The sequence below is a fragment of the Belonocnema kinseyi genome, chromosome 6 (genome assembly GCF_010883055.1).
Source record: "Belonocnema kinseyi isolate 2016_QV_RU_SX_M_011 chromosome 6, B_treatae_v1, whole genome shotgun sequence".
Lineage (NCBI taxonomy): Eukaryota > Metazoa > Arthropoda > Insecta > Hymenoptera > Cynipidae > Belonocnema > Belonocnema kinseyi.
Window position 1 is genome coordinate 66,372,533 of NC_046662.1, and position 21,064 is coordinate 66,393,596.

General features: G+C 26.4%; 1 protein-coding gene across 1 annotated transcript; it reads left to right on the top strand.

Annotated features, from left to right (window-relative positions):
* Positions 1 to 8,457: 8,457 nt before the first annotated feature.
* On the top strand, positions 8,458 to 20,811 carry LOC117175666. The gene is made up of 4 exons (XM_033365391.1): positions 8,458 to 8,524; positions 15,609 to 15,710; positions 15,803 to 15,958; positions 20,534 to 20,811. Exons 1-4 carry the CDS (start codon positions 8,477 to 8,479, stop codon positions 20,705 to 20,707), a joined length of 480 nt encoding a protein of 159 aa, XP_033221282.1. The 5' UTR covers positions 8,458 to 8,476; the 3' UTR covers positions 20,708 to 20,811.
* Positions 20,812 to 21,064: the final 253 nt, after the last annotated feature.

The following is a 21,064-nucleotide window of genomic DNA, read 5'->3' on the forward strand; positions in this document are numbered from 1 at the left end:
CTTCGTTTCAATGGCTAAAATTGAAGAACTAAAATTCGAATTGGTCGAACACCCACCGTATTCACTAGATTTAGCCCCCAGTGACTTTTTCTTATTTCCAAATTTGAAAAAATGGCTCCGTGGACAGAGATTTGCAGACAACGAAGACGTCATTGCCTCTGTAAGTGCTTATTTTGAGGAACTTCCGAAAACGCACTTTTCTGAAGGATTGAAAAAACTTGAAAAGCGATTGACCAAGTGTATTGAGCTCCAAGGAGATTATGTTGAAAAATAAAAAAAAATTTACCCAAAAAAAATTGTTTTTATACTTCATTCTAAGGACTTATTGAACTACCCTCGTATCTCGCATTGCAACCATAATATTAATGCAAAATTCATATGATTGAATGTTTTTTTTTATTAGCTAACAGTTTACGAAAAATTAAAATAATAAAGCAGTCTGTTTTCTTGAAAAAATCTTTTAAATAAATCCTCTTAAATAAATAAATTGCCTGGGTTTCTTACGGTTAATTTAAAAATCTTAAAAAAGTTTTAATGATTACAAACGACTTTAAAAAACATTACAAGATATTCCTAAGCATTGGAAAAGATTTCAAAGATTCCTGATTTTGAAATGGAACTTTTGGAAAAGAATTATAATTCTGAATTTGATAAGGAATTTTTATAAAATTTCTTTCTTACAAATTAGGGAGGCGATTACGTAACTTATCAATTTGACTTTCACTTCTAATTTTTCGAAATTCACATTAGTTGTATATTTTTTAAATATTATAATTGTTACAAAAATTAAAAAGATAAACGCGGGATTTGTAAAAGTGAAAATAGAAAATAAAGTGACAAATTTTTCCAATAACTTCCTAGATTGAAATTATGTTTCAAAATTCAAGTCTCATGTCAATAATTCACTGTTCCAAGTCAAGTTATAATTCTTTATGAGAATTCCCTATCCTACACTCAGAAAAATGTTTGTTCGAATCAAACAAAGTCTTTCTTGAATGCAGGGTCAAACAATATTTGATTAATTGAAACAAATATTTTTTGATTCAAACTAAACTGATTTGATTACAATAAATTATTGTTTAACAAATTTTCATTTAATTAAAAAAATATTTTCCTGAATCTATAGTATTAATTATAATTCTTTACGGAAATCGTCAGTTTCGAAGTGAAAATTATAATTCTATACGGAAATTCCCGGCCCCAAATTTTAAATTAAAAAAGAATCGTTCTTCAAACCTGTATAACTTCAGACGCAATAATTGAGATATTTATCGTTTTATTTTATATTCTGATAAAGTTTATCGTCTTTATTTAATTCTCCGGAAAGCAATAATTGCAGAAAATGGCGATGGATTTCCTAAAAATATTAAAATTCTACTTTCTCAAAAAAAGCTCTCTCTCTCTCTCTCTCTCTCTCTCTCTCTATATATATATATATATATATATACATAAATTTTTTCATTTTCAAGTTCAGAAGAAAGGCATCTTGTTCGGGCAAGATACAAATCAATCTGGGCTAAATAACTTTCGTGGCCACAAGTTTTTTTTTATAAAATAGAATTTTCTAATTTTTCTTATAAACGATATATACAACAAAATGTTAAGACAAATGTTTGCACTTTTAAAAAGTTATATGATAAACTTCTTGCTCTCTTGCGATATCTTGCATCGTTTATGAGAAAATCCAGAAATATTATTTTTAGGGAAAAAATGGTCCCGGACTAAAAAACAGTTTATCCCGCATAAATATGATTCGATGCATTTCTTTTATTAGCAGAAGCTTTTCATAAATGTTGAAAAGAACAAAAAAGACGGGTTTTTACGAAAAATATGCTTCCGATGTTTTTAAAATAACAAGAGAAGAAAAATATAAAAGATTTTTTGAAAAATCCCACGCTTTAAATTTTTTCGCAATATTCATTAACAATGTTTGTTTTGTATAAGAAAGATATCCTAACCTAGCCTTGTTTTTCAGAGTGTACGTATCGCCTAAATTCTTTTAAAAATAACATACGTATTTTGTCTCTGAAAAATTCTGCTATTTCCAGTTTAGAACATTCATGATATGTAAACTGAATTCAGCACCACATAATATGTGAGTCAGCCCTGCTGGCGTCATAACAATATTACCTACGTCATTATTTGTTAATAATCTGAAATTATTTCGTTTTGTACAGCAAACATTGATATTAGAACGGAAACAGAAGATTTGCGTTGTATTTAATTCCGCTATAGCTTCTGCGTCTCCCCACTCCGCCACCACCCCTTACGCAAACGAATTGCTCCTGACACCCTGTCTAACCAGAATCATCTGTACCTACTAAAAGTCCTACTTACTATTTTTTAGTACGTTGGACTAAAATCTGGAATATAACTTTTTTAAATTTAGTACTTATTAATTTAAAAAACAAAATATTACAAATCATCGAATTATCACAATTTCAACCATATGTTCTTTGTCTTAAAAACTTGTAACTTAAGAATAAATGTTCAAATAGGAAAATTTCCAGCATCAGAATAATCACTCCAAGAACAAGCCTGCATTTATTCAAGATCAGAATAATGATTACGATTTCAGAAAGATTTTGTCAAGTCGGTATCTTTATACTATAGCGCATTTATTGACCCAATCGCATAGAAGATAAAGTGAAATTGATGCAATCAGTCATAATGACAATCTTTTTTCTAAGTTAGGAATCGTACTTAAAGTACGTAATAGCTCAAGGGGTCCTTCAGTCATATCAGTAATTTTTGGAAATTCGTAAATGAAAAAATAACTTAAAATAATTGTACAGCAATTTATTATGGATTTAACTTTAAACCTGTTGACTGAAAAACAATATTAGTCAATAACAATTTTTAAAAGTCAGGGAATTTCATTGTTTAGTGAAAAGTCAGGGACATCAAACGCATAAATTCGTATTTTTCCATTTTAATTTGAAATTATTTTATTCCATTCAAAAAGGATCGTAGGTTTACAATTTTAAGATTCTGGACTATAATTATAAATGGTCAGGGAAAGATATTCACCCATTTTTTTTGTTTTTTTTTTTTAAATTCAACTATTCTGTAGAAAATTTACTTGTATTCTTGCTTTAAAAACTCATCTTTTTCAGTAGAAATGTCATTATTCTTGAATGAAAATTCATCTGTTTCTTTCAAGATTCAACAATTTTGTTATCAAAATAGTAGTTCAATTTCAACAAAAAGTTAAATTTTACTTAAAAGAGAACCATCTTTGACAAAAAATAGAATACGTAAATTTTAAATTACCATAGTAATTTTTTATACAAAAAAGGGAATTTTGAACAAAACAGTTCAATTTCCAAACGAAAAGATTAATTTTTAACTAAAATTTTCAATCCTCAACCAAAAAATTCATTTTTAAGAAAGTGCTTCAACTTGAAAATCTACTTGTTAAAATTTGAACTAAAAAGATAAATTTTTAAACAAAGATTAGTTTTCCACAAAAAAATTAATTTTTAACAAGAATAAAGAATTTTATACCAACAAGATGAATTTTTAACTAAGAAAGATGAATTATTAAGCAGAAAGATTAATTCACAACCAAAAAAGAGGAATTCGTAATAAAATTCAAGAATTCTCAAGCAAAAAGTTAAATTTTTAATTAAACAATTGGATTAATATCCTAAAAAAAAGACGAATGTTTAACGAAATTCAAGAATGATCAACCAAAAAGTTGAATTTTCACCTAAAGTAGATTAATTTTTAACAAAAAACCAAAAAATATTTTGATCAAAATAGTTCAAATTTAACAAAACGTTGATTTCTTACTTTAAAAAACAACGTTTTCGACAAAAATGTAATACGTACATTTTAAATGACCAAGTAATTATTAAACCAAAAAAGAAAGAATTTTTAACAAAAGAGTTCGATTTCCAACCAAGGCGAAGAATATTTAATTAAAATTTCATATCAACAACTAAAAACCAAAAACATTATTCATTTGGAAACGTACTAAAACTGTTGAAATATGTACTTTTAGAACGTAATATGGACCCCAGAATAACTGCTAAATAAGTTTTATGGAAGCAGAGGAAACCTCTACTTCCAAGGTATAGGAAATCCCCTGTTAAACTTCCTCTCCCTAACGGGCACTCTCTATGATGGACGCGGGCACTCCCCCCCCCCCCTCCTAATATGAATTTACCTCTAGGAGACTGACAGTTTCAATACAACTTGACTCATTAGCTTAGTGGTAGGCATAGGGGTGGTGATACAAGTAATTCTATTGTCACGAGTTTTTATATTTGCATTCATTTTATTTATTAATTTACAATTTTTTTATTTTATTTATTTGTTTATTTATTTTACTTATTCTTTCATTATTAATTATTAGTAATTATTTATTCAATTAATTACTAATAACATTTTTAGCTAATTCGAATCAATGCGCGGAGACCTCTGTTTACAAACACTTTACATGATTCATTTTATTTATTCATTGATTAATGATTATTAACAATTATATATTTAATTAATTATTTATGGTTAATTATTAATGAATAATCAATAATGATATTCCATATACATAATATGTATGCATGTATGTACATATAAACATAATACTGTTCAGCAACTCACTCTCTGGGGCGGAAATGTCTCTGGGGCGGACACCTCTCCTAAGGAGAGAGAAAGTCTTTCATCGCGAGTGTCTCTTATGGACAGGTTCACCACTGTATATCGGAAATAACCGATAAAAAAATCCACTGATCAATTGGCTAGGGCGGATTTAGAAAATTGTTCGGATAGTGTGATTGTGAATTTTCTGCAGAAGAACGCATGTGAAAAGTGGAAGGGGACGTATTCTCCCAATCATTGAAATGAACTTTTTAAATTGAATATAGAAAGGCGAAAAATTCCAAATTATTTATATTTGTTCCTTATACTGTACACGCAGGGGTGGTTCAAAACATTTTTGTCTAATTTTCATTTTCCATAAGAAAAAAATACGTTCTTGTAAATTTTATTCAGAATCCTCAATATTAGCTACATAGAGTTGAAACTCAACTGTTCTCTTCACAATTAGCTATAGAATATGAATAAAATATCGTGTTTTTTAAAATTATTTAAAACACTTCAAAAAAGTTAAAAATTGAGAAAATGGCGATGGTTTTTCTAGAAATATTGAAATTCTATTTTCTCAAAAAAAAAAAAAACCTATGTTTTTTATCATTTTTTGTTGCATTTGCCATTTAATAAAAAAGCCACCTTGTCCGGGAAAAATCCAAATCAATCCGGACTAAGTAACTTTTTTGGTCAGAAGATTTTTGTTCATAGAACAGAACTTTCTAATTTTTCTTATAAAAAAAGGCTGATACAACAAAATGCTACGATAAATATTGGGACGATTAAAATAATTTGTATGAAAAAATTTCTTGTTATTTTGCTATATCTTACATCGTTTATGAGAAAATTCCAAAATCATATTTTTAGGTGAAAAATTGTCCCGAGATAAAAATGGTTTATCTCGCATTAATATGATAGGGTGCATTTCTTCTACCAGCAAAAGCTTTTCAAAAATGTCAGAAAGAACAAGAATTTTTTGTTGATTCAAAGAAATTTTCTTAGTGTAAAATAATAATTTTTCTGAGGGTAAGTATCGCCCAACTTCTTCTGAAAAACAACATGTTTCGACCATACGAGATTCTGCGATTTTAAGTCTCAAACATTCCTGATATGTAATCTGAACTTATTTACATGTAAGATCTGAGTCAGCTCTGATAGCGTCATAGCCATATTAACTGCGTCTCTATTTGTTAAAAATCTGTAATTATTTCCTTTAATACAGTAAACATTGATATTAAAACGGAAAAACACAAGGAAAAAGAAGATTTACCTGAGATTTAATTCCGCACTAACTTCTGCGTACTGTTTCCGCGCTACACGGCCGCCCCTGCTGGTGCCCTCAAGAGTGATCAATTTTTGGCAATTTTTTACAACCCCCCCACCCTTTTCCCTATTTAACAATCGTTGGTTTGGTTATGCTCCCCCCCAGAACGTAACGCAGCCTTTAGGTAAAACCCGATTTTACGTTTATACGGATTTAATAAATAAGAAATTACAAAAATTAAATTAAATCAACAATTAAAATAAAAAATGGATTTTCCGAGTAAGTATTCGAATGTCCCTAATAGAATTTTCTGTGTAAGTTAATCAGGGTATTATTGAATTTTTAAACTAAGAAAGATACATTTTTAAGTAAAAATGGAATAGTTACACTTTTATTTAAAATAATAATTTTAAAGTACAAACAAAACGAATGCTCTACCAAATGAATGATTTTTAAAATAAATTATTGAACTTTAGAAACAAAAGGATGAATTTTCTATACAAGAGAGTTAAATTATTAAATGAATGAATGAATGGTTAAAAGTGTCAATTTTATACAAAAGAATTGAATTTTCACTCAAATAGGACAATTTTAGATAAAAAAATGGATACGAAAATTTTTAATCCTCAAAGTAATTTTTCCCCCGGAGAAAATAAATTGTCAAGAAAACAGTTTAGTTGCCAATCAAAGAGATGAATTTTTAACTAAAATGTCGAATCCTCGACCAAAAAATGCATTTTTAAGAAAGTACTTCAACTTTAAAACCTAGATATTAAATTTTGAACCTAAAATATTAATGAACTATTCCTTTTGTGGCTAAGACCAGTGGTAACGTGTTTATTCTATGATGTTATTGAGATGACGCAGTTCAGCACAGATATGTACCCTTATAAAATCGTAGTTTTTTTTTCTAAAAAAAGTTTGTCGGAGCTCGTTTTGGAAATTGAAGATAGTTGAAAGTATTTTGTAAATACCAGTGTTGATTATAATGTCACTAGAAATTACTTCATATTCATATTCTAAACTCTATAAACTCTAAAAGATTTTGAAACTTTTTAAATTGATGATATTTTTTTAGGCTAAATTCTTCTTTGTTTCACAAATAATTGTATACCATCATAAAAAGATATTGCTTATAATCTCAGGAGTAAATCCTGGATTATTTTCAATTGTTTAGTTACACTGTAAAAAGGAAATTAGAGAAAATTTTTTAATAAAATTCAAGAATTCTGAAATAAAAAGTTGAATTTTTACCTACACTAGATAATTTTCAATAAAAAAGCAAAACGTATTTTACTAAAAATAGTCTAATTTCCAACCAAAAAGTTGAATTTTTAACTAGAATTTTGAATCGTAAGCCAAAAAATGCATTTTTAATGAAGAAGTTTAACTTTAAAACTTAGTTCTGAAAGCTTAGACCAAAAAGGTAGATTTTTAAACAAAAAGATTACTTTTCTACTGAAAAAATTAATGTATAACAAAATCCAAGAATTCTCAACCAAAAAGTTAAATTTTTAAGAAAGGAGGAAATTTTCATTTTTAAGCATGTACTTTAACTTTAAAACTTAGTTGTTAAATTTCTACCCGAAAAAGATTAATTTACTATAAAAAAGACGTTTTTTTAAAACAAAATTTAAGAATTCTGAATCAAAAAGTTAAATTTTCATATATAAACAAAAGATTAAGTTACTATTAAAAATGCGAATTTTTAAACAAATTCAAGAATTCTCAACTAAAAACTTGGAGTTTTAACTACAAACATAAATTTTTAAACAAAAAGATTAATTTTCTACAAAAAAAAATCATCATCTGGAAACGTACTAAAAATGTTTAAAAAAGTACTTTTAGAAAAAGAATTTCTCTAAGTTCTCTACCAACAGTATATTTTGTGCGAGCCTTCCCCCCTCCAATCCACCCTTAAATAGTAACCTAGTTTATGAACGATCTCTAACTACGAGTGACTTTCCTCCACTTGTAACTGAAATTTTTTAAATGAAAATCCTTTTTATTCTGCTTTTACATGCTAAAATAATATTTTCAATTATTTTTCATAAATAAATTACGTCATATTTACCCTAGTTTAATTAACAAATATTTATTAATGATTAATGTAGAAGTTGGAAGAAACACACTTTGAAATTATCATGTTTAAATTTCAATGCACACCGTACATGTTCGTGGAAAAATTTTTAAATTCATATGCATTAAAATTAAGTCCGATTTTTCATTCATTAAAAATTTTTTGAAGCAAATAACCCAGTGCTTAATTGAAAATTTGGTAAATTTCGCACGTTAGGTCTTATCATTTAGCAGTATGACTTTTGGAGGGGAACCAGCGTGGTGGGGGAACAGTAAACAAGATGCTGCTATCGAGTTGACGTCTGCCCAAAGATTTCAGCACAATATGTGTTGATACAAGTGTCACCTTTGTAAAAATTCCAAATTATAATTATTTGATAGGGGTTTTCCAACTTTTCTGTTAATAATTTATAGCACTTACGTCAAAATAAATATGTATTCACGTGTGTTGTATTTAGTATAAAAGCACAACTCTACATATTAAGATGAAATACTTGTTACTTATCCTTTCTAAGAAGGAGATATTTAACGAATTATTCAATCATGAAGTGTGCCATCTTCTTCTGCCTTTTGGCGTGTTGTGCTTTTCAAGTAAGTAACTCTTTTTTAAATTATTATTTTCAACAAAATAGTTCAACTTTAAACCAAGTACTTTAATTTTGAACCGAAATTTGTTATCGTTTTTTATAATTATATTATATAATTATTTATTGTTGTTATTAATAATCAAATCAATAAACTAAAAACACTAAACAAAATAATGATATATAATATAATCAAAGAAAATATTTGTGAATTTATATTTTTATGAATAATATTCATAATAATATTATATTATGTTACATAAATATATATTATACACATACACACACACACACACACACATATATATATATATATTAAATATAATATAAATATAAATATTTATATTATATTAAAAATTTAAAAAGTTGTCTCTTCAATTAATTGTTTTAAATTTAAAGTGAAAGAACCTTTAAAAGAACTAAGAATTTGTTTGATTGTAATTATCGACGTTTAGTTCGTTCTTTAAATAAAATAAGTAATTTGTTTAATTTAGAATAAATATAAAATATAATTTTCAAAGCTTATTTTAAATTATACTCTCTGAATATCTAAACAAGTGTAATTCCACTATTTATAATTCTACTACGCTGGAATCTGGAATTGAGCGCGGTTTCTGGTCTGGTCTGTAGTGACCTTTGACACAAATCCATGGACCCCGAACGTAAATAATCAGAGCTGCGTGAATCATTTCTGTTAGTTTTGAACGCATGACGCAACATGACGCAACTACCGCGCTAAAAGTGCGGCACTCATACCGTTTGTCACGCTTGACTGACCACCGCCTCTCTTTCTCGGTCCCGCGGCTCCCCACGTTACCAAATTTCCGGGAAGAACAATTCTAGGAACGCACAAATCCAGTTTACGGAAATCCAGGATTCAGTGTGATTGGATCTTTGAAAACTGTCAAATTCGTTGTGAAAATATATGTTCTCTGAATCAGTCAAATTTAAATAATAATACGTTTTTATTTGCTGCAAGTGAACCACTGCATCGTAGAAGGGGATGTAGAATATTTATCAATGTGTATGTGGGAGGAGGGGCATCCGCTAGGGCTTAAGCGACGATCAGGGCTCCCCTACTCCTCGAAAAGTATGAAACTGATAAATCCATGAAAAGTTCCTTAAATTTCAGTAAATCACTGATTCTCAGTGAATTCTTACCAAAAAAGAAATTCTTTCAAAAAGAAAAATGAATTCTTAACTGCAGATGATAAATTAGCTTAATAAATTGGTTCAATAAAAGAAAACTTTAACATAAAGTTTCTCTTTGAAGCAAAAGTAACTTCGAAATGAAAAAAAATCAGTTTAAAGTAAATTTATTAAGTCAAATCTTCAAAGAAAAATATTCGTTGTGCAACATTTTCAGCTATTTCGAGTGAATGCGAAAGCAAAATTATGACATTTTTAAATACGTAGATGTCGTCACCTTTTCATCCAATCTATAAACTCACAGAAGTACTATGATATTTATTTAAGAAAAAATAATAGCACGCACCTGATGTATCACGTACGGCATATTACAGTGAAACCTCTACTTACGGACACGTCGCCAGACCGGAGACCTCTGTTAACAAGCACTTTACATGATTCATTTTATTTATTAATTTAATAATAATTATATATTTATTAATTATTAATTTTTAATAAATAATTAATAGTGATATTCCACATACATAATATATATGCATGTATGTACATATAAACATATTACTGTTCAGCAACTCACTCTCTGGGACGGAAACCTCTCTGGGGCGGACACCTCTCCTGTGCGAACAGAAAGTCTTTCACCATGAGTGTCCGTTATTGAGAGGTTTCACTGTATATCGGATATAATCGATAAAAAGATCAACTTATCGATTGGGTAGGGCGGACCCAGAAAATTTTTCGGAGGGGGCGATGGTTAATTTTCTTAAAAACATGCATGTCAATGGTGGGAGGGGGGCAGGGGTTGCTCCCAATGATTTGAAAGAAATTATTTAATTGGTTACCTATAATATGGCTAAAAATGACACTTTCTTTATATTTTTCCGTCATAGTGTACACTTATGGGTGGTACAAATTTTTTAAAATTTTCATTTCCATAAGAAAAGAATATGGTTTTGTAAATTTTATTCAAAATCCTCAATATTACGTAAATAGATTTTAAACTCAACATTTACCTTCACAATTAATCATAAAATATTAATAATAATATGTAAAATACTATTTTATACTGATAAGTAGATAATTAAATAAATTGTTTAAACAATTTTTAAATTTTTCTAGCAATTTTTTCTTAGAATAGAGTTAGAGAGTCGCGGTTTTTTAAATAGTGTTTCACTTTTCGTCCAACTTTCAGTTAGAGTAAGTATACTTAAAAAAATGTAAAATACATAATTGTTTAAACAATTTATTACTATTATCATAATTAATTCTGTCTTATAATAAGCCTAGAAAATATCAGTTTTTTACACTTTTTGTACAATTTTAATTATTGTTGATATTCCATTTCTGACATTTTCAATCGTTTGTCTACTTTTCACTTGGAGTCATGTGTAAGTTAAACAAATATAGCAAAAAAAATTATTTATATAAATAATCATTGTTTTTAACGATCTTCTCTAAGTTAAGTGCTAATAAGTTGCGGTTTTTCTGAACGCTTCAACTTTTTGTGCACTTTTTGCTTAGTGATATAATAATGCTAGCAAGTTGCCTTTTTCTAAAGTTTTTAGTTTTGCTTTGACATTTTAGTCGTCAACAAATAATAAGTGAACCTCAACAAGAATCGGTTTTTAAATAGTATTGCATTTTTTAATTGATTTTTTTTGTTCTTTTGAATGTTAATAAAATAATTTAAACGAAAAAATCATTCTACACACGAGACAGAAAGAATGGAATATTTTTATTAGTTCTGAAATGACTTGTAAGAGTTTTGTTTTGAATTACATCAAGAAGTTTAAAATTTAAAAGAACAAAAAAAGAAAAGAAAAAAGGCGTAAAAGAAAAATTTGGAATTGCACATATTTTAATATTAGTCTCCCTCTTCTTTCCTCGAGAAAACACGTCTCGTTGATAATAATATAAATATATATAGAGATTAAAAAGACCTCAAACAATTAAAAAAATTCGTAAATTATATTCGCAAGAAGAAAGAAATTGCTTAAAACATTATTTTCTCAAATGTAAATTTATTATTTGTTCATAAATGAAAATGCAAAGCAAATTTCAAAATTTTAGAAAAAACTGCCATTTTTTAGCACTTATAAACAATAATCAATTGCTTAAATAAGCATGTTTGTTAACTTTTATTAAATATTTCCTCGCTAAGTGAAAATTGTAAAAAAATTAGGAGTTAAAAAAAACAGCAACTTTCTCGCACTTATCTAAGAGAAAATAATTCAAAAAGTAATAAGTTGTTTAAACAACTATGTTTTTAACTTACATTATGAATAATTTTACTAAGTAACAAGTTGGCAAAAAGTTGAGAATTTCAGAAGAAGACACAACTATCTAGCATTAGTAAAGAAGAAGATAGTTTTAAGCAAGAATAATATTTTAAATAATTATTTTTGTTTAATTAAATTAACTATTAACTTTAAATAAGTGAAAAGTACACAACTAGTTGCAAATTTCAGAAAAAAACCGCAATTTTCTGGCATTATTCAAATTAAATAACATTAAAAATTATAATAAATTATTTAAACAATTAATTCTTTTGACTTCAAGCAAGTATTTACTTCAGTCTAATTTCAAATTTAACAAAATTGGGAGATTTTCGAAAAAATGAATTTTTTTAGCATTATTCTAAGAGAATGTTATCAACAATTATAATATATGATTTAAATAATAATTTTTGTTAACCTCATTTAAGTATTACATACTTAAATTAAAAATTTCACAAAAAGTAGATTTTTTTGCCCGCGACTTTCTAACTCAATTCTGAAAAAAATTCTTTAACAATTAATGTAAATATATAATTATCAGTATGAATAGTATTTCATGTATAAAAAACAATTTGTATTAGAAAAACCCAAAAATTCATAATTAGTGCAAGAAACTCGCAAAAACTATTTTTTCTCTTAGGGTTTTTTTTGGGACTTTATTAACTATAATTATGAGCTGATATTTAAAAAATAATATTTTATTCATATTCTAGGACTAATTATGAAGAGAAATTTTGAGTCTAAACTCTATTCAGACAATATTAATCCTTCTGGAAAAATTTACAAAAACGTAATTTTTTAATGGGAAATACGTGTTGACCTTCATGGGCATTGCATCACCTCTAAATATAATTTTGATTTCAAAACGAGAAAATGGACTTTTTTTGTATGAGCATTCGAACATGTTTCCGGGTGATAAGCAAAAAAATTCGAAAAAAATAATTTTCAATTTATTTTTGGATCTTCCTAATACACATTCATAATTTTAGTTCAAAATTCAATTGTCTGTTTTCAAATTAACTTTTTAAAGATTAATATTTCGGGGCGAAGGTTCGAGTGTTTTGTGGAAAATTCATTTTTTATTGTGAAAATTCAACAATTTCGAAAACTTAATTCATTTGAAAATTACCATTTTTAATCAAAATTGATTTATTCAATTTCTTGTTTAAAAATTTATTTTTTAATTTAGAAATACAACTATTTGTTTCAAAATTTCTCTACTCTTTCTTCTAAACTTTTTTTGTTAGAAATTTGTATATTTTGTTAAAAATTTCTTGTTTGGGCGTAAAACTAATTCTTTTAACTTAAAATATAACTATTTGACTGAAAATGAACTTTTTTGTTGAAACTTCGTATTTATAGGTTGACAATGTAACTGTTTTTGTATGGAAAATTCGTTTTTTTAAATTAAAAATAAATTTTTTTAAATAATTTGACGGCTCTATTTTTTGTGAAATGTCGATCCTTTTAGTTTAAACAATTAACAGTTCACCAGGAAATATATGTGATTTGTTTAAAGTTCTTCTTTTTCTGTAGACAATTAATCTTCTTAGTTAAAAATTCAATTATTTAGTTAGATGTAGTTTTTTAAATTTGTCATTTTGGTAAACAAATTCCGCTTGTTTAAAAATGCAACTATTTTGTTGATTTATGAGAATTCGTCTTATTTAGTCGAAAATTAATCTTTGTGGTTGAAAATTCATCTTGTTGGTTGAAAACGTCATTAATTGATTAACAATAAAACTTTTTTGTAGAAAGCTTGTTTTTTAGCTTTAAAATTCCATTTATTGGTTTTAAGCATATGTATTTTGAAGAGAATTCGTCTTTTATGGTAGAAAATTATTCTGTTTTGTTGAAAATTCATATTTTTTCACTTTAAAATGTTAATTTTAAATTAAAAAAATTTTTTTCTTTGTCGATAGAAAAATCTTTATTTGCTTATGATTCCAATTTTTATCTTAATTTCCTCTTTTTTGGTACAATGCAACTGTTTTTGATTTAAAATAAAAATCTTCCCCTGGTTGAAATATCAACTATTATATTTTTTTTAACAAGTTTATCTTTTTTTAGTTGAAAATTCTGAACTACTTGTTTTTAAATTAAACTAATTTTTCAATTAATAAGTAATAGTAACGTTTGATCGAACTATCCTACAACAAACTTTCATACGGTCTTTTTGCATAACTTGTGAATAAATTCATGAAAAAAATACGTTACATACTTAGTTATGGGAGGAGCCAAAATTTTTGTATGAACTTTCTTCATTGGTAATTTTTAACCAAGAAGATTAAATTTCTATCACAAAAGATTAACTTTTCACAAAAATTGGAATAGTTAAATTTTCAGTTAAAGAAATTAATTTTTAACTAAAATGATGGAAATTAATCACAAAATTTATTTTTTACTAAATAGTTTAATTTTTAATTCACAATATTCATTTTCGGCGAAGAAATACAATTTTTCATCAAAATACGTGAATTTTCATACAATTTTTCATCAAAATACGTGAATTTTCAACTCAAGAAGATGCATTTTCAACCAAAAATAGAAACGCTAAATGTTCAGATCGAAAAATAATTTGTCAACAAAAAACATGAATTTTCAACCAGAGAAATTAATTTTTTAACAAAAAGAGAAAGTTTCATCCAATGAGATTACTGTTTCCCAAACAAGACGAATTTTTAACTCAAAATAGTTACATTTTCACCCAAAACATACATTTTCAACTAAGAAGGTATATTTTCAACCAAACATGAAATAGTACAATTTTCGGTAAAAAAAATTAATTTTCATTCAAAACATAATTTTCAACAAAATAGATACATTTTAAAAAATTGTTTTCGACTAAAATGGTGAATCATTAACCAAAAAGATGAAATTTTAACAAAGTATTTCCACTCTTAACTCATTAGTTAGATTTTTATCTAAAAAAGATAAACTTGACTGAAAACTGTAATAGTTGATATTTCATCTAAAAAATATTTTTATTTTGTACCAAAAATGGTTGTATTCAACCAAAAAAGACATAATGTCAACAAAATAGTTGAATTATCAACCAGACCAGATTAATTTTTAATCAAACAGTCATGATTTTTAATAAAAAAAGACAGAATTTATACAAAAATATATGACTTTTCTACTAAAAAAAAACAACAAAAAACACAAGTTTTAAGAAATCAGTTACATTTCTAACCAAAAGAAGGGCTTTTTAATAAAATTTTGGACCATTTAAAAAAGGCTTAACTGTGTCTAACTCATTGGAAATTCGGGATAAGTAGTTAAATCTCTTTCATAAGCTTGTTTTGTCGTCTCGCATTTGTGAAAAAATAATTAGTGCATACCCTTTTTTAACTTACCCACATTTCTTAAATTGTAATAAAATTTTCTTCAACTGCACAGCAATGCACACATTCCTTGGATTTAAAGAAATTTCGTTTTGAATCCAAGAAGCATTTTTCTAGGTTTTGTTTTAAATTTAATTCTTCACAAGCTATTTGAAAAATAGTATAGAAAATAATTTTGTCTAAGACCTAAATATTAAAAAAAATATTTACGTAATCAAACAGACAAATACATTTACATTCAACTTATGAAAGATTCAATAGTAGAATGTAAAATATAAAATATAATATTTTCGATTAATTTTATGACTACTTTATATCTTTACAGACCGTCTTCTCAAATGCATTACACCAGGCTATAGAAATGTTACGTTCCGAAAGTATGAAAAAAATCTCTGAAGTTGAGGATAGATTACACTCTGCTATTGCGGTAAGTGTGAAAATGATTTTTAATCCCTAAATATTTGTTTGTGAAAAAAATTCAGCAATTTCTTTAATCGATTTGTTCTTCTTTTTCATTAGGCTGAGTTTGAAGCTGCGGAGCGGAAAGGAGTACACTATACAAGTCTATACGCTTGTGGGAATCATTTTGACGATTTCTGGCATAAATATATTAATCCTGCAACTGTTCAATGCATGCATTGCCGTGAACAAATCATTAATATTAAAAAAGTTCAGGTACATATAAACAATTTTACTTATCAAGACTCGCAGGCATTATATATAATGCCCGGCCATTTTAGGCAAAGTATGTAATTGAATTTCTTATGATATACATTGCCTAGGCATTCTATATAATACCTAGGCATTATACATAATGCCCGGAACGAGATAGGTAAAGTATATAATTTTTATTTTTAAAATAATGATGCATTTTAAGAAGAGCCAAATAAATTGGCTCTTATTTAAAAATTATGAATAGTATTATATATTTTTAATTTACAATTCTTATCAGATGTTCACGTTTTTTTAAAAACGAAAGGCTAATTAAATTTTAAAGAGGTTGGGCATAGACAATCTTTTGGGAAATGATTTTCGTCATTTATTATTTAATAAAAAAATACATTTTTATTGCAGAAAGCCTGAGAATTTGAAGCAAAGTATGTAATTAAATATTTATTATATACATTTCTTAGGCAATTATATTCTAAGAGAATACTTCTTAAAGAAATAATGAATTGTTTAAATAATTTATTTATTTTCTAATTATGAATAAAAAGTGGTGTTGTATGTATTCTACAAAATTTCATTTTTAGAAACGGCAACAAAATCATAATTAGCGCCAAGAACTAGTAAACCCAATTTTCACTTATGGGATTTTTGGAAACCCTATAAAACATACTCCTGAGGCTGATATTTAAAAAGTCAGTTCTTATTTGTATTCAAATAAATGAAAAATAGATGAAAAAAATGTAAAATGCATGTTTAATTATGTTTTGAAAAAAGCAGAAATTTGTCTAATCTAAAATGTTTATTACACATTTTGCCTGGTTTCTTCTGGGCATTCTATATAATGCCTAGGCCATGTGTGTAATAGAGAGTATTATACACTTTGCCTGGATTTTATTGGGCATTATATATATTACCGGAATATATACTTTTCCCGTAACACACACAGACACACAAATATATAACTTTTTGTAAAATGTCCTACAGAATTATTTAAATAAATTTCAAGAAGCCTAAACATGATAAAAGTTGTGGGGTTTTAACGGATTAAAAAATATTTTTTTTAAAATTTCTGGATATGGAAGAATTATAGTATAAAATAATCCCGTCAAGTTGAATAATGTCTTATATGGCTTCTTAAAATTTAATAAAAAATGTATGCAGCAAATGTTATATAAAAGTTTCACTATATATTTTATTATGAATACTTTTCTTCAAATTACTTAGCACACTGCGTAGCAAATGTGTTTGGTGGGTAATCTATTTTAATTACAATACGTGATTTATTTGATTCAGTTTTATATGTTTATTAATTTAATATTAAGCCTGAACAGTTACGATACAAGTTTCACATTAAATATCTATAAGAAAAAGCGATATCAGTATTTGCCAAATGCATTTGAGAATATTGCAATTCCAAAAAAAATGTTAATCATAATTAACAAATTTTTCCTTGACTAATTTTTCATTTTTCTTTATCATTAATAATCAAATACCAGAATTTTAATCTTCTGATATTTTTCACAAAGAATTTTTTATAAAGAGGAAAGAACCGTATTTCGGATACAAATTTAAAATTTTCAAATTTATTACTTTATTTTCATCAAAAAAATGAATTTTTTACTATAAAAGATGACTTTGTAATAAAACAATTGAATTTCCAAAAAAATAATCATATTTTTACATAATAGTTGCATCTTAAACCTACAATGATAACTTCCCAACAAAAAAGTGTAATCATTTATATTTCAATCAAAAAAGATTAAATTCGTTAGAAAACGAATTTCAAAACCAAAAAGATGAATTTTCAATAAATAAAGACTTTGCACTCAAGAAAAAAATAAGATTTTGTCTAAATTTTTTAACCCGCAAGTCAAAAGACGAATTTTTTCAACACAAATTTAACTTTCGATTAAAGAATATGATTTATCAGAAAAAATTTATTTTCCACGAACCTAATGCAGTTTTAGGCTTTTCAATAAACAAAAATGTTTAACAACATAGTTTAAGTTTTCCCCAAGTATGTAGTTGAATTTGCGAATAGAGAAGTTTAATTGTCACTTAAATAGTTCAGCTTTTAACCAAAGAGATGAATTTTTATAGAAATCTGAAGTAAAAAAATGATTTCTTGAAAAAGTGATTGAATCAAATCTTATAAGCAAGATGGTTAAATACTCAAGCTAAAAAGAAGAATTTCTGACCAAAAGTTGCATTTTCAAAAAAATAGAGAATATCTGAATTTTCTAATAAAAAGATTTCAGTTCGACTTTTTATGATAAAAATATGAATTTTTTAATAAGAGAGAAGTTTATACGAAAAAAATTAAATTTTCAATTCAAAAAGACAGATTTTTCTACTAAATCAGATAAATTTTTAATAAAAAGTGAAATATTTTTTTAATGTGAATTTTCACCCAGAAAAGATTTTAGTTCATTTTTCAACACCAAAATATCAAATTTAAACAAAAAGTACATTTTTACGAAATAGTTAAATATTTAACGAAACAGCTGAATTTTCAAACAAAAATTATATAACTATTCAGCAAAATTGTTGAATTTTTTACAAAGCAGTTGCATTTTTAGCCGAGAAAGATGCAACTTCTGCTGTGGCAGAAGAAATTTTTTTTTTCAAATTGTTAAATTTGTATAAAAAAAATTCCAGTTTACTTCCCAACACCAAAATAAGAATCGTAAGCAAAGAATTAATTTTCTCAATAGACGAATTATTAACAAAAAAGTATGACTTTAAAAAGAGTGTTAAATTTTCAACCAAACAGTTCTATTTTTGCCCAATAAAAATGAAAATTCTACTAAAACAGGTGAACATTCAAATGAAAAAGACAAAAAAAAGTTTTGAATTTTTATACAAAAATAATGCAAAAGAGTTTTCGACAAAAAATTCAAATTTAAAGAAAAAGTGAATTTTTTAGAAAATAGATGAATTTTCAGGAATAAAATTTAAATTCTAAACAAAGGGTTAATGTTCTACGAAAAGAGTTCAATTTTCAACCAAAAAAGACCAATTTTTAACAAAACAGTTGCATTTGCTGCCATAAGGGATGTCTTTTTAGGAAAATTGTTACATTTTTAACCAAAAAATAACATTTATAACTAAAAAGATAAATTTCAGGAGAAAGTTTTTGATAATTTCAAAAAATTAAGTACATGTTTGAATTACCCCTACCCCCCTAACGTGAAAAAAACGTAACAAAATGGTTTGACCTCCCCCCCCCCTTGAGCTGTTACGTAATTTAAGTACGGTAACTTAGGCTTATTAAACTGCCTTTAATTAAGGGACGATGTTTATGTAAGGGAGGGGGGGGGGGACTTCATTCATTTACGTAATTTTTGGAAATTCGTAAATTAAACAATAATTTAAACTAATTGTACAGAAATTTATTATGAATTTGACTTCCCGCGCCAAAGAAACCTGTTAAGCCAAAAACGATTCTAGCCAACAACAATTGTAAAATAAAATCTTTTTTGGATCAGAATTTAACTGTTTTTTAAAAATTTGTTTTCTTTATTCAAAATGTTATTTAAACTCGTATTTTGATGTTGAAAATTGAAATATTTTTTGGATGAATATTCAACTATTTAATTGCAAATTTTTATTTTCATTTCCAAAATTCATCTATTTTAGCAGAAACTGCATCTTTCTTAGATAAAAATGCAACTATACATGTAACTATGTAACTATATATATTTTGATGCTGAAACGTCAACTAAACCTTTTTTTAGATAAAAATTTAACAGTTTTTTTTAACTTGTCCCTTTGACTTGAAAATTCATCTGTTGTAGTAAAAATTTCATCTTTCTTAGATAAAAATCCAACATTTTGTTAAAAATTTGAAAATTCAACTGTTTCGTTAAAAATTCGTTGTAAGAGTATGAAAGAGCATGTTTAGCTAAAGCTGTATTATTATTGCTATTTTGTATAGATTTCGTCTGTTTGCAATTTAAATGCGTTATTCTATAAATGGTATCTATTTTATGAAATTCTTCAACCAAATCTTTAATATTTAGAAAGAGAATTTTATTTAAAGTATTTTCAACAGAAAAAAACAATTCGAATTTTGCTCTTTCTATTGAAAATTCTGAAAAGAACTTCGTCCAAACAATTGATACATGGCATTACAATAATTTTGTTTTGATTTGTAAAATCTGCAATTTGTTTATTAGTATTTTTTTACTTTTGCAATAGTTTGATGTTGTTCAGCTATCGTCACTTTTAAAAAATCTATGGGATATCCATTTTTTTATCTAGCTTTAACGGTCTTTTGTCTATAAAAAAACAAGAAAAAATGCTCTTAGTGGTATTCGCCACTAATTTAATATATGTTTATTTAACACGTTTAAAACAAAAATTATTAAAAAAATTTTTTTTGGTAAAATAAATAAATAAATTCGACATTTTTATTTTGTATCCGAAATATTGTTTTATTCCGTTTATAAAACTCTGGAAAGTCTATCCGTCATGTAATTTAATTTACAGCCTTTAAGTTACAAAAGATTATAATATCATGAAGATTTTTAAATTTATAACATTAAAAAAAATAACACAATATTCTATTTTTGTTTTTAGGCTGCGAGAAAGTGTTCTTTTGATGTTATTGCTTCAGTAGAACACCAGGCAAAATTAACTTTAGCTAAAGTTCAGTCATGTACTATGGGATTCATTCATGAAGTGCAGGCATTAGTAAGAGGACCTCGAAGTGGACGAAAAAACATACAAATACATCCAAACGGGCATTTATAGTATACTGACAACAATAGACAATTTCAAAACTGAAATTCATTAAATTTACGTTTTTTGTAATTGACTGTTCCTTTATACCTAAATCATTCGATTAAGGAGGGAATTTGAATCAAAGTGTCACAGCGAAAATATTTTATTTACGCTCACTGAATTTAGGTGAAACTAGAAACGGCCTATTTTATATTCTTAATATTGTAGGAATCAACTACATTCTTGTATTGTATTTTGCATGTATTTTAAGTATTTGTCTTCAGAAGGCTTTTTGTGTATATTGAAGATTGAATTTTAATCAGTTTTAATTAGGTACATACATTTTTCTTACTTTAGGGTTATGTAATTAAATATTATCTATAATTT